Source organism: Rhodamnia argentea, chromosome 2 (genome assembly GCF_020921035.1).
Source record: "Rhodamnia argentea isolate NSW1041297 chromosome 2, ASM2092103v1, whole genome shotgun sequence".
NCBI lineage: Eukaryota > Viridiplantae > Streptophyta > Magnoliopsida > Myrtales > Myrtaceae > Rhodamnia > Rhodamnia argentea.
In genome coordinates, this window is record NC_063151.1 from 33,105,732 (window position 1) to 33,119,851 (window position 14,120).

At 43.1% G+C, this 14,120-nt stretch overlaps 2 protein-coding genes across 8 annotated transcripts; both read left to right on the forward strand.

The window, feature by feature from the left end:
* The first annotated feature begins 5,503 nt into the window (after positions 1-5,503).
* Positions 5,504-7,365, forward strand: LOC115736205 (GRAS family protein RAM1-like). The gene has a single exon (XM_030667780.2). It carries the CDS (start codon positions 5,813-5,815, stop codon positions 7,232-7,234), a length of 1,422 nt encoding a protein of 473 aa, XP_030523640.1. The 5' UTR covers positions 5,504-5,812; the 3' UTR covers positions 7,235-7,365.
* A 1,438-nt stretch (positions 7,366-8,803) lies between these two features.
* Positions 8,804-13,767, forward strand: LOC115737730 (FHA domain-containing protein PS1). 7 transcript variants are annotated; one of them, XM_030670034.2, is made up of 9 exons: positions 8,804-9,297; positions 9,478-9,719; positions 9,836-9,922; positions 10,074-10,277; positions 10,453-10,656; positions 10,869-12,404; positions 12,512-12,647; positions 12,745-13,112; positions 13,278-13,767. In XM_030670034.2, exons 1-9 carry the CDS (start codon positions 8,970-8,972, stop codon positions 13,521-13,523), a joined length of 3,351 nt encoding a protein of 1,116 aa, XP_030525894.1. In that variant the 5' UTR covers positions 8,804-8,969; the 3' UTR covers positions 13,524-13,767. The 7 variants fall into 7 exon arrangements, with proteins under 7 accessions (XP_030525894.1, XP_030525903.1, XP_030525912.1 ...); XM_030670043.2 differs by having other exon boundaries at positions 10,869-12,377; positions 12,500-12,647; XM_030670052.2 differs by having other exon boundaries at positions 10,869-12,377.
* Positions 13,768-14,120: the final 353 nt, after the last annotated feature.

Below are 14,120 nucleotides of genomic sequence, written 5' to 3' on the forward strand. Positions count from 1 at the left end.
TCAGTGACGGTCCATATACGGCCAAAGGGGCTTGTCGTAGAAGTGGTTGTGAGCTCCAGTCCCCACTGATTCAATGCTCGGTTGAACTTGAATTCGTCCATTGAAATAATAGAGTCAACTTGTCGATTCATTTGAGCTGCCGTCTGCTTTGACAAATTGGCTCGACCTGTCCCTACTAAGCCGTAGCTGTAGATACTTGCTTCTGAATCTCCCCCTACCTAAATCTTCCATTTTCTCTCATGGGTTATGGTCCTTCCTTTAACCGAATCATTTTTGATCTCATGAGATCGTGACTCACCATACATTAATACCCGGTTCTTATTTTGTCGGAACTTTTTTGCCCGTTTCGTCATCTCTAATATGAGTACGCAAACCAATCACGATCTTTTCCGATGCGGTAAAAATTCAGCTGATTTACTTTCAGACCGGCCGAGTATTTTCTTCCTCCAAAAAGTTACATACCAAATTGTATCCTTAAAATTTCTAAGTAAGAGTCTACGATGACCAATTGCAGACGCTAGAATGACGCGACCGGAATGGTATCTTACAAAGGGGTGGTGCATCTGCCGTCGCTCTTGATTAGGACAACATTCACACATCACGGATCGAGCCATGGACCAAAGAAAACAGAATCGACCCACTTGCGCTTTTTAGCATTATTTGCCCCCGCAATTCAAGGGTGTGTGTGGGAATCGAACCTTCCTGGATTTTGCATCAAAGAACTGTGCACCTCCTTCCTGGAAATTAATACTCAAAACCCCACCGTGTCCAAACAAAACAAAAGAAAGGGATAGAAAAAAAAAAAAAAGAGAGCGAGGCAGGACAAGGACATTGACATGGCAAACATCCAAATCGGCATCGCCTTGCGATCTCAGCCTTTCTACACGTAAGCCTTTGGACTATTGTCGTGAGAAAGCATCTTTCATGCAACCCTTTTCAAAGCTGTCGTCCAAGACTCGTCCTGTGCACTTTTGATACGATGACAAGTTCCTTTGTCCCTTAGCGTTTGAATCGGTCTCTAAAACTTATCTTTCCAGTCACGGCAATACCTTGCGAATCTGCTCAATTGAGAATAGCGTCAAACTTCTTCGAGATAATTAAAAAGGAAAAAGGATTAAAAAAATAGAGGGAGAGGAGGAAAATGGGGATGCAAAAGGACGAGGTAGCAGATCCGAGGATCCAGCAGTTGGGACGGTGCTTGACTTGGAGATTTCTTTCCATTAAATTAACTCGGAGTTGTGTATTATGTATCCGTTTTGTTGAAATACTCGTGTCGGTTATGTTAGAAAAATTCCACGTCGACAAATTGGTGTGGTGTTGAGTAGTTAATATTTATCATAGTTGGCTAATTGCTCATTTGAGAAAAAACTACTAAAAAAGTCCAAAACCTATTCGTCGGCATCAATTCGGTTTTAAACATTTTAATTTGACAAATTTAGCCCTAAATTTTTTTGTATTTATACTAATTGAGTTCATTTGGCTAATTTTGACCGAAAATCGCTGATGTAGACGCCGACCATGTCACGTTGAACGGCCGACACCGGCGTGAATAATTTTATAAAAATATTTAAATGATACTTTGATTTTTTTTTTATGATTTTTGGGGCTTCTATTTCTTTTTTCCTTTCTTTATGTTTTTTTTTTCCGTGAAGCCAGGCAAGAGCCGATGAGGATTCACGGCCCTCGTCGCCCAATAGGGTGAGGGCTCACGTGGCCCCTTGCATAGACTCGGTGAGGGGAGCGATGCCCTCACTAGATCTAGGCTAGGTGAGGGCACTATGGTCCTCGTCAGGTCTAGGCGAGGCCACAACGCCCAATTGCGCAACCGAGAGGGAAAAAAAAAAGAACAGAAAAGAAATAAAAAAATAACAATATAAAAAATGTTATTAAAAATGTCCATGTCAGCTCTTGTCGTGCCACGTTGGTAGGCCGGTGTCAATGTTAGTGATTTCTAGTCAAAATTGGTTGGATGGACTCAATTGGTGCAAATGCAAAATGGTTTAGAACTGAGTTGGTTCAACTAAAAAGTTTATTAGATTAAATTGGTACCAATGCAATAGTATTATAATTTTTTCATGGTACTTTTGCCCTCATTTGTGTAAGCTTTGGACTGAAGTACAATCCAACTAGATATGCTGATGGGCTGAGACGTAGGCTCCTTATATCGAACTTATGCTGTGTGTTCCCAACACGTTTAATCTATTATTATATTTGTACAAAGAGGACTCAACACTTTTTATGCCCGAATTTCAGAAAGGAAAAATATGTTTTGAAAGTTTATAATTCTATCTAATGAATCATAACGTTATGTCAAAATATACACGTACATCAGAAATTGTTTTCATCTGTACAAGGGATCGTTAAATGCGGTTTCGCTCGATTGGAATCTTATTTCATTTCATGCGGGTTTATTTAGCATTCGCAATTCGATAATGTACGTTTATTTAGTACTCGCAAAGGCACATACATCTTCTAGCGGACTTTCCAAACATTAACCTCGCCGAACGGAGAAAGCTAAATTGCTAATGAGGGCTAATCATCCTCGCGCGAGAAAATTTCCTCCAACCATACGTCAAATCGACCGATTTACACACAAATTAACGGACATTACACACATGCGAATATGTAACTCAACGGAAATATGGTTCGTACATAATTTTTCAATGGCCCCATTTTAGGATGTGTGAATCTCTTTAGCCAAAAGGAAAAGGACGAGATGCATTGTGTTAGGGCAACATGCTGAATGGTTAGTAGGGGAAATGGAGGGAAGTAGGTTTCAATTTCCACGTTGATGTAACAATCAAAGAATATTACCAATTTCGCAATGTCATTTGGCGGATTAGACCAGCGGAAGGGCCAAGACCTATTCAACGCTCTTATCATTCACCACAATTGTATTAGCAACAAAATAACAATACCTCGAATAATTAGCACGATATGACCGTATTGCACTTATTTTTTCCTCGTGAGCATGGGGCCGCCTTTGTCTATCTTCGACCAGGCCGGGGAAGCGAATTTAATCCGGTAGAGGAACACTTTTTAAGCATGTCGTCTATTGAAATAGCAAGAAATGCAACTCTTGTGACATGACGGGAACATTGTCAAAAAAAGTCTTGAACATATTGCACTTTTGTCAATTCGGTCCTAAATTTTTGGCATTCGTGCCAATTCGGTTCATCCAACTAATTTTGGCAGGCCAGCGTTGATGTGGACCCGATCGGCGTTAGGGGTGTGCATGGTACGGTTCCCTCAAGAACCGTGGACTAGACCGGTGGTACCGGTTCTCAATTCCAAAAATTGTGGACTAGACCACGGGCAGTCCAATGAAACCGGTAATATGAAAAAAAAATGAAAACAAAAATAAGAAATCCGAGTTTGATTATGAAGTTATGGAACATATTCTTCCATTTGGCTTCACCATCTTTTGGAATATTAGGTTTTCTTCTTTCTTTCTTTTTTTTTTTCTTTCGTAAATTCAGAATTAAGTAATATATTTAAATAATAAAAATAAAGATAAAAATTTATTGGTCCTAATGGGCGGTCCATCAATCCGATTCCCCCTAGAACTAGAATTGGATTGCCTAGACACCATTTCCACCTTGAGGAGCCGAGGATAGAACCGGTCACCTCAAGAACCGGACCAAACATATTAGTTTGGTTTGGTCCGGGTGGTTCTCGGTTCGGCAGTCTATCTTGCTCATGCCTAACCAGCGTTGACGGAGCAATTTTTAATAATATTTCAATTATTTTTTCAAATTTTTTATTTTTATTTTTGTTTTTTATTCATTCCCTTTTTCCATTCGGTTGCCAGATTGGTGACCGCCTCGCTGTCATCGTTGGACGAGGTCGGACCACCCCATAGCCGGGCAAGGCTGAGCTCGCTTAGCCATGGCATTACGATCATCGTCAACGCCGGTCGGGTCCATGTCGGTATTAGCAGGCCATAATTGGTCGAATGGACTGAATTGACAAAACTAAAAGATTTAGGACTGAATTGACAAGAGTGCAGTAAATTTAGGACTTTTTTTTGACAATTTTCCAGTAATATGATTATCTCAATCATGTTCGATGTACATGCTCTTTCGAAAATTTAATATATATAACTAGTTATGGTAGTGGTGGTTGCATAGGGGAACCTAGACACGCCATATGTCAAACTTACTTCGAAGCTCGTATCGACCCGTTCCCCCTGCCAAATTATTAGCAATGTGCGTTCAACATGATCGAAACGTTTTTTCTTAGGCAAACGACCAACGTTAACATTGTAATTAGTGACGTCATAAAAAGTACAGGCACGTCCTCCACCAAGAAACCTTCAAAAGTCAAATCTCCCGACGCTTGTTCCGTCCATTTGTGCGACTTTTTAAGGGTTGAGGAAAAGGAAGGAAAACGATGGGGGTGCAGCCCTTCCAACCCCCTTTTGGTTTTTGGAATCGTTCAAACGGCCTTTTCAATGCGAGGAAGTTTCCTCCTCGTCCCCTCCTAATCCAGACAACTTTCCAATTTCTTAATCTTGGGGTTAGGACATGATCATCATCAGAGGACATGGCCCCGAAACAAGAAGCGGCATCAACGCCGCATGGATTCTTAATTTTTTTCTCGTTTAGTTTATGTTACAGTTGTTAGTGAAGTGTAAGTGAATATAAAGGAAACGGTCTTTGATCATCGTTTCTTTCACCCATTTGATAATAAGTCACCGATCATGCTTTCGCTTCTTTTAAGTATATCTTGCACGCAATTTTTTGCACGCAATTTTGGAACATTTGCATAAGTTCGGATATTCTTCTTCGTAATCGGACTCCCCCAACCATGATTTGCCCACAAAGTTATCGATCGAAACCGGTATATAACATTCGTTATGAAGTTTATTCTCAGCTAGGTTTACATAAAAATTTGACCCCATTTAACCTAATTTGCAGTGGAATCACATTCTAAGTTTGTTTTCTCAAAGAATTTCTTTCTTTCTGTCCCTTTTTTTTTTTGGGCATGGAGCTTCAAGTTTGCTTTTCTAAACATTTATAAATCTGAATATTCACGTCATCTTCTCTACTGTTTCCTACACGGGCAATTTCGCCTCGGAAAATCGCCGACGTGGCTACATTGGGATTTGTTATGATCGGAACCGGCGAAGCCGAAGAATTTTATGACAGCTGGATCAGCATCCGTGGTACAATATGTTTACGGCCGATCGGGATAACGATACCGAAATTTGTAGTAACAAGGAAAGGGGGGAGGGGAGGGATTTGGAAAGCTCCAAACCAAGTTTCAAAGCAGCTACAGCTAGAGGGATTATGTTGAAGCATCTAGAAGGAAAGGAAAGGAGGGGGAGTGGGGACGAAAGTCATCGGAGTGGACGGTAGGGTTCGGGGATATTTTCCCGCTGGTCTTTGTCGACTGCATAGGGCATCTTCTTCATCTTCCTTAACTACCGATGGACCGCCATCCTTGTCCCTCACCATTGATTTATGCCCTGATTTATTCCCTAAGTATCATAGCTTAGCTATCAAATTGTCCCTCCACCTGAAGACAATATTTTCTTCTCCTTCCATTATTTTAAGAAGGCTCACAAGGAAGAAGAAAGATGCCATTCCATCTCTCAATGTCGCTGGACTTGGAATAAACAAAAGGAAAGATCATCACAACTCTCTCTCTCTCTCTCTCTCTCTCTCTCTCTCTCTCTCTCTCTCTCTTGAATTTGGCTTAATTTCAAAGTCATATGCCCCTTCCACACTTCCATAAAAAGGTCTAAGTCTCTCTTCTTGTTCCTCCAACCTACTGCATTGATTCTCTCTCTTTGGAACCTTTCGACCCGATGGAAGAAGCAGAAGATCAGGAAGAGCTCCTGAACCTGAGCCTCGCTATTGTTTCGTCGGGTTATGGCGATGAGGCCCGGTTGAGGAAGAGGAAGAGATCGAGGTCTAGGGCGGAGGATGACGATAATGTCGTCTTCGGCTCCTCCGATGCGTTTGAAGGATGCGAGGGCAAAGTCTTCAAGCTCCTCCAGATGAGAGAAGAAATGCTCGGCACCGCCGAACACAGGAGGTCGAAGCAGACGAGCCCTCTCCATGAAGACGGCAAGGGGCTCCACCTGATCCACCTCCTGCTCATCACCGCCACTGCGGTCGACGAGAGCAACACCAGCCTGGCCCTCGACAACCTCGCTGAGCTGTACCGCACCGTGTCGCCTACCGGCAACTCGGTGCAGCGGGTTGTGGCCTACTTCGCCGACGGGCTCGCCGCCAGGCTCCTCACCCGGAAGTCCCCCTTCCACGACGTGATCATGAAGAGGCCGACCTGCGAGGAGGAGTTCGTCGCGTTCACCTACCTCTACCGGGTCTCGCCGTACTACCAGTTCGCCCATTTCACGGCCAACCAAGCCATTCTCGAGGCCTTCGAGAGGGAGGAACAAGTTAACCACCGTGCTCTGCACGTGGTGGATTTCGACGTGTCGTACGGCTTCCAGTGGCCTTCTCTCATCCAATCTCTATCCGAAAAGGCGACGAGCGGGAATAAGATCTCCTTACGGATCACCGGCTTTGGGAGGAGCCCCGAAGAGCTCCAAGAAACCGAGGGCAGGCTAGTTAGCTTCTCAAAGTGTTTCAAGAACGTAGTCTTCGAGTTCCAAGGCATGTTACGAGGATCAAAGCTCGTCAACCTGAGGAAAAAGAAACAAGAGACTGTCGCGGTAAACCTAGTTTTCCACTTGAACACGCTGAACAATTCTGCAAAGATCTCGGAGACTCTCAAGTCGGTGCATTCGCTCAAGCCGTCGGTCGTGATGCTTGTGGAGCAAGAGGGCAACCAAAGCCCGCGGAGCTTCCTCTCGAGGTTCATGGAGTCCTTGCACTACTTCGCGGCGATGTTCGACTCGCTAGATGACTGCCTCCCCCTGGAGAGCTCGGAGAGGCTGAGCATTGAGAAGAACCATCTCGGCAAGGAGATCAAGACCCGGCTGAACCGCGAGAAGGACGACGGGAGCTGCGCACGGCACGAGAGGATGGAGACGTGGAAGGGGAGGATGGAGACGCACGGGTTCGCGGGGGTGAAGCTGAGCTCCAAGTGCATGATACAGGCGAGGCTCCTGCTGAGAATTAGGGCGCACCATCGCCCTCTCCAGTTCGAGGGCGAGAACAGCGGGTTCAGAGTGATCGAGAGAGACGAGGGAAGAGCCATCTCTTTAGGGTGGCAAGGTAGGTCTTTGATTACAGCCTCTGCATGGCATTGTGTATGGTAGAGAGAGAGAGAGAGAGAGAGAGAGAGAGATTGATTTACATACCATACAGTACGTCTAACACATTCATCGATTATTATCATTGTTATCGTTTTTTTTTCCCTGTAACTCCGACATCGACTAATGAACAAAGTTCCGCAAGATTTTTGATTTCCAAGGTTGCTTGGTTGGATCTGTGTATCTATCCATGATTTACGTACGTTAGGTTCTTCAATTTTGACGTCCCGTATGTGCACCTCCATGTATCGATACGTATATGTACGTTTTGCATTCACCTTACACTTTTATGCTCGCAATAGAGAAGGTTTGAGGTGGACTGAGTCACAGGGGATATCACGACTTTGATACGTTTCTGACATTTGTAATTGGCGCAATAATCGGGGTCTTCTCCGCTCAATCATTTTATTTCGTTTGCTCGGGAAATCCAATGATTTAAACAAATATTCTTTCCTAATTTTATAATCTTTTGTCCTAAATGAAACTGTATATACCTTCGAGGTGGTCTGTATGCTAATCTAAGCTTTACATAACTCGAAAATAACCTCAACGGAGACATTAAAAACCGACCCGATCCAACCATTGTTTTCAACCACCTCATAGGCTTTGTTACCCCCTTATGGCGGGGGCGTGTTGGGGGTGAGAGCATGGTTCATTTGATTTGATTTCAATACCCAATACCCTCGCCAGCCTAGGTTCCCCCGTTGGGCTTTGTCGATGGCCGGTGAAGGGCAGGAGGAAAGAAAAAAAAAAGTAAAGGAAAAGAAAAGAAAAGAAAAAAATTATTTGAAAAAAATTAAACTATTATTAACTCGCTGTTAACGTCGCACCATTCATGCAACATAGGACATTCGACATTTATGGCCAAAATTGGCCAAATGGACTCAAATGGCATAATTAAAGGATTTAAGATTTATGACTAAATTGGCAAAACCGCAATAAATTTTGGACTTTTTAGGCAACTTTTCCAAAGCATATTAATCATAAAGTAGCTCTACCAGTTAAAGTTACCCCAAAGATATACACAATTTCAATTCATCTCGGCCCTTTTGTGAACCGTACATAATATTGCGGTTCAAATTGTGCTCAACCTTCCTATAATTTGCCTCTATCATATAGGCCCGATTCTTTCAAAAACCCTAAACTTTAAGTCCAATTCAATTCCGCCACGAAAAAAAGTTTTTCTATTTTTTTTTTCACTCTAATCCCGAATCTGCCCACACGTAAAAAAATTCGCCATTAGTTTCTTCGAAATTATGAACCTCATGGCTAGTTAGAGATCCATTGTCAGAACATGCGTCTTCATCAATCCTCACGTTCGTACGGAATAACATCAACCTCATGACATTAATAATCACAAAGAAACAAATGGCGATTTTAGACGTGTGGATAGATTTGAGATTATAGCGAAAATTGAGGTGTTTTAAGGAAAAAAAGGGTAGTACTGAGATTGAGTTCAAAGTTGGAGGTTTTTAGGGAATTAGCCCTAATGATGATGGACAACAAAATTAGGGAAAAAAATCAGGAGCCGTTAGAATCGAGTAAAATTCCAAACGGTCGCCTTTCCAAAGCATTAGGATTCAAAAATCAAACCTTTGCCCCCTCCCTCCCTCCCTCCCTCCCTCCCTCTCTCTAAAACTCTCTGCAACGGTATTTCACAAACCAGAGCACCATCCATTTCCGTTCTCGCGATTCCTCTCTTCCTTCCCTCAGAGTCGGTCGAGCCTAAGCCTCGGCGAAGATGGCGATTCACAGAGAACAAACGAGGATTGATGAAGACGACGAGCCCCGCATCCCCGTGTTCACCGTCGTCAAGAACGGCGCGGTTCTCAAGAACATCTTCGTCGTCAACAATCCTCCCCCGTCGCCGGGCCTCGCCGGCCCAGAATCGGCCGAGCACGACGCGGATGCGGGGATCGCAGGCCGAGAGGGCCGAGACGAAATGCTGATCGTCGGTCGACACCCGGACTGCCACATCATGTTGACTCACCCCAGCATCAGCAGATTTCACCTCCAGATTCACTCGGATCCGTCGCGGCGGAAGCTCTCTGTCGTGGACTTGTCTTCAGGTATTATCGATTGCTTTCTCTTTCATTTTGGCTCCAGAAGTAGGTGCTGTATGTAGGGTTTTGTTTGGCGGAGGATAGTGGCGAATTCCGGCTGTCAGGGCTAACCGTTCGTTAAGCGCACGAGCGCAAATGTGAATGCGGATATGAAATTGTTCATTCTTACGGTCTTGTTGGATTTAGTGCATGGGACTTGGGTTTCCGGGAAGAAGATTGAGCCTCGAATTGTTGTGGAGCTGAGCGAGCGCGATACATTGCGTGTTGGAGGGTCGAGCAGAGAGTATAGACTGCACTGGGTACCTCTGAGCCGTGCATATGATTTTGAGAACCCTTTTGTTTTGGCATCGGATGCATCGGGTGCTGATGAAGAGAAAGTAGATGAAGATTCAATGATTGACAAAGGAAAAGAAGAAGAGGGACGTGAGGTGTGAATTTCTGTTTTGTTCTCTCGACATTCAGAAAAATGCACGCCAGTTGTTTGTGATTATTTCTATGTGTAGTCCACCCTTTCTTATTCTCTTCCTCTCTTGATTTCTGATAGGATGATGATTCTTTGGAGATTGGATGCGAAGATGATGACAACTTGAAAAGTTCATTTGTCCTGGAAGATGAGGAGCACTTATATCAGGTGATAATCTGTGCTTGAAATGATAGTTGCTTTGGATAAGGGCATAAAATATTTGAGTATCCATTTTTTTCTTTCCCTCGAAGTCGACTATTCTTCTCTTTTATGTTTTGGGTCAAATGACTTTCTTCTTACTTGTTCTGTTTATGAACAGGACTCCTTCGATGATGAGAATAAGGGGATTTACTCACCCGAATCATTATCGAAAGGCATTGAAGCTCTAGCTCTTGATGATTGTGAAGAATTGCCTGTGATTTTTCAGAGTCCATCGCAACTACCAATTCCTGAGATTGGATGCGAATATGATGACAACTTGAAAAGTTCATTTGTCCTGGAAGATGAGGAGCACTTATATCAGGTAATCATCTATGCTTGAAATCATAGTTGCTTTAGAGAAGGGCATAAAATACATGAGAATCCATTGAAGAAGTTGTCTGTTTTTCTTTCCCTCGAAGTCGACTATTCTTTTTTTTTTTTTTTTTCTTGGATCGAATTTATTCTTCTTACTTGTTCTGTTTATGATTTATGAACAGGATTCCGACAATGATGAGAATAAGGGGATACACTCGGCCGAATCATTATCGAAAGGCGTTGAAGCTCTAGCTCTTGATGATTGTGAAGAATTGCTTGTGAATAATAGGAGTCCATCACAACTACCAATTCCTGAGATTGGATGCGAAGATGATGACAACTTGAAAAGTTCATTCGTCCTGGAAGATGAGGAGCACTTATATCAGGTGATCATCTATGCTTGAAATCATAGTTGCTTTAGAGAAGGGCATAATATATTTGAAAATCCATCGAAGAAGTCGCCTGTTTTTCTTTCCCTCTGAGTCAACTATTCTTTGGTTTTTTGTTTTGTTTTGTTTTTTGGGTGGGGTGGGGTGGGGTGGGGCGGGGGTGTGGGGGTCAAATGACTATTCTTCTTACTTGTTCTGTTTATGAACAGTACTCCTTCGATGATGAGAAGAAGGGGATACACTTGGCCGAATCATTATCGAAAGGTGTTGAAGCTCTAGCTCTTGATGGTTGTGAAGAATTGCCTGTGAATAATCAGAGTCCGTCACAATTACCAATTCCTGAGAATCGAAATGCTTCAACTTATGGTGAAAAAGAAACTGATACAGGAATAGGCTCAAAAGCGGTGGACGATTTTTTCATAGATGCTGAGTTACTCCAAACTGAACCTATGCATACTTCTTCGCCTTTTAGAATTTTATTTGACGTAGACAACAAGAAGTTCAATGAAGAAAAATGGAGTACGGAAGTTGGCATTGCCACTGAATTAGTGTCATCAGACAAAGGAAGCATAAGATCAGCCCACGATGATCTGGAGAACTGTTTAGTAGCTGAAGCTTTTGAAGAAAGCAAGTGCTCCCTATCAATTGACAGGGAAGTAGGAGACTGCTTAAGCCATCCTTCTGCTCCTTATCCCCATTCATCCTGTCCAGAGATTTTTTCGGAGATGGAAAATCAACAGTTAGGGCAAGAGGATCATGCAGAGCAACCTTTTAATACATCGGGATCACTTTCTGCTGAAGGAAAGACTAGACGCCTCAGGAAAGAGCGGAAACTCTCTACAACCATGATAGATGATTTACGACGTAGAAAAGGCTGCAGTTCTGCAGGTGAAATTCCTGAAGAAAGCCAAAAGCAAATTATACATATAGATAACCAAGAAGATGGGGATATTTTGAGCCATCACTTTGCGAAGTCTTTAGTGGATGCAATAACGTCATCTGAGTTTGGAAGGGAAATTCTATTAAAGACCACCGATCAGCATCTTAATAACGAGAACCAGATGCCACAATACGGATCTGTTAGTGGGAGGCTGTCTGAAAGTAGTAAAGAAAGCAGCCCTTTAAGACAGTCTTGCACAAAATCGAAAAGCTCGAGCATCTGGTCAAGAAGAGGGAAGCCTAGTACTGTTCTGCAGCTTCAGACAAACAGAAGAAAAGGAATGACCAAAAGTGCTGCTACTGCTTCTAGAAACAAGGAACACAACCAGAATAATCACAAAAGCCAATTGAGTGGAGTTCCATTTTTAGGTTTAGATGGGGAGGAGGAAGAGATATTTACTCCAGACAAGGAGAACTTAACGCCAAATACCCGGCTACTTAAATCCTTGAAGAAGATGAGCAAGATGGAAGTAGCAGAGGCTAGACCCTTGGAACCATTTAAAAGGTCGTCTTCAAAGCTTTATTTTATCGCCAATATCTGCAATGAGGAGGATGTTTTCTGCTCGGATAAAGATAATCAGACCCCTGAGGTTCTCAGAGAGCAGAAAGTGGCTGGACGTGCCTCTGAAAGTTCTTCCAGACTAAAAAGAGAGTTGGGCTTGAAGCGGGGAGCAGAAAGGTCAGCATTTAAATCCTTGAATGTCAGGCCCAGAGGTCAATCAACAGCATCTGGAGGTGCAACGAAAAGTGGTTATTCTGTTGATGGAGTTCGAGCAACGGTAAATCAAGTCTCTGGTTTGACTGCTGTGAGTTGACACAAAAGTTTCTTTAACTTTCAACTCTGTATTTTCTTTCATCTTATTGACCAAAGTTTTCCGTGAATACACACAAATAATAAAAGGGTAATTTGCAGAATAAATCTTATGGCGAGCCAAACAAGAGTTGGATCGTGGTTGTTGATACTACCTCTATTCTCAACAAGGAGTCGAGGAAGTCATTGCAGCTTCTGCAGGGTCTGAAAGGGACTCAGTTAGTCATTCCACGAATTGGTAAAGATTGTGTCCATGCTTAGTTTATTTTCCTGAAACTATGTGACCAGAAGTTCATATCTTCACTAACAAACACTCACGATTTCCCCTTTATCAGTCATAAGAGAGCTGGACTGTCTGAAGCGACACACAAGCGTGTTCAGAAGAACGACTGAAGTCTCTTCAGCTTTAGAGTGGATAGAAGATACTATGATTAATTTGAAATGGTGGATTCACGTGCAGAGGTCCATAGAGGAAGGAATGTCAATTGCGCTGACGCCTCCTGCTACTCCTCATTGTATATTTGGCGATGCAAGAGAGACTTTTTCCGCTGCTACACCCGGGGGTAGTGTAATGGGTATCGTTTCGCCAACCACAGAAGACCACATCCTTGAATCTGCACTCTTCTATAGGAAAACCAACCCCAATGGACAGCTCGTCCTCCTTAGCAACGATATCTCGCTTAAAATTAAAGCCATGGCAGAGGTATTGCTCTTGCATATGCCCGCATCCCTACCCCTCAAACACATAAGCACGTGTGCACACATTCAAACTCACTCGCTCACTTATACTCCAAAAACATGCACGCATGCAGCTATCGGAACATTAGTAAATAGTCCGACTTTAACCAAACTTTGCGGCTTGTTTCAGGGTTTACTATGTGAGACTGCTCAAGAATTCCGTGAGAGTTTGGTGAATCCCTTCTCTGATAGGTTCATGTGGGCAGATAGCTCTCCGAGAGGACAGACTTGGTCGTGCTTGGACGACATTGTTCTGAGAGAGAAGTACTATTCACGCCCGTCAAAGAAATCCGCACGAGGAGAAGGTCTGAGTGGACTGAAGCTCATTCTTCTGCACAATTCTCAGTACGGGCAGCAAATCCGCTCGGTTGGCTGAGCGCATCACTATTGTTTCTCGAAATCTCAACACCTTGCTTTGCCGTGGATGCACTGAAAGTTGAATCTAGATTTTCTTTTCAAAACTTTCAAGCTAAAAAAGAATTCATCATGATCTTTTTGGCGCATTGTCATCATAGACCATTTATCTACTATGTCTCTGATGATGGTGATATGATGTCGGGAACTGTTAGGCACTCGTTGATATGAGATGAATACTAGTCTTAAGATGACTTTTCTGCTGTGAAAAAACTGTGAAGCCATTTGCCGCAGCACAAATGCCTTGGCTGGCCATATAGCGTCCCGATCGACCTCAAGTACTCTCTATTTGGCAACTAGAAGGAGAAAATGAGCAAACTTTGGAGCTAGTCGTAATTTAGTGCTTCTAGCAATTATTATTTCAAACTGTGAAGCCATTGATGAGAACCTTGATGGGTGGCGACTAGCTCAATGCTAATATCCACAATACAATTATTTCACATAACCGTGCAAACGAAAATGCCCATACACCCTGTGGATTATGCTATTTTCGGGAAAAAAAGGCCAGCATTCTGCAAATCTATCACCCGAAAATGGTCTAGTCCAAAAATGTCAATGC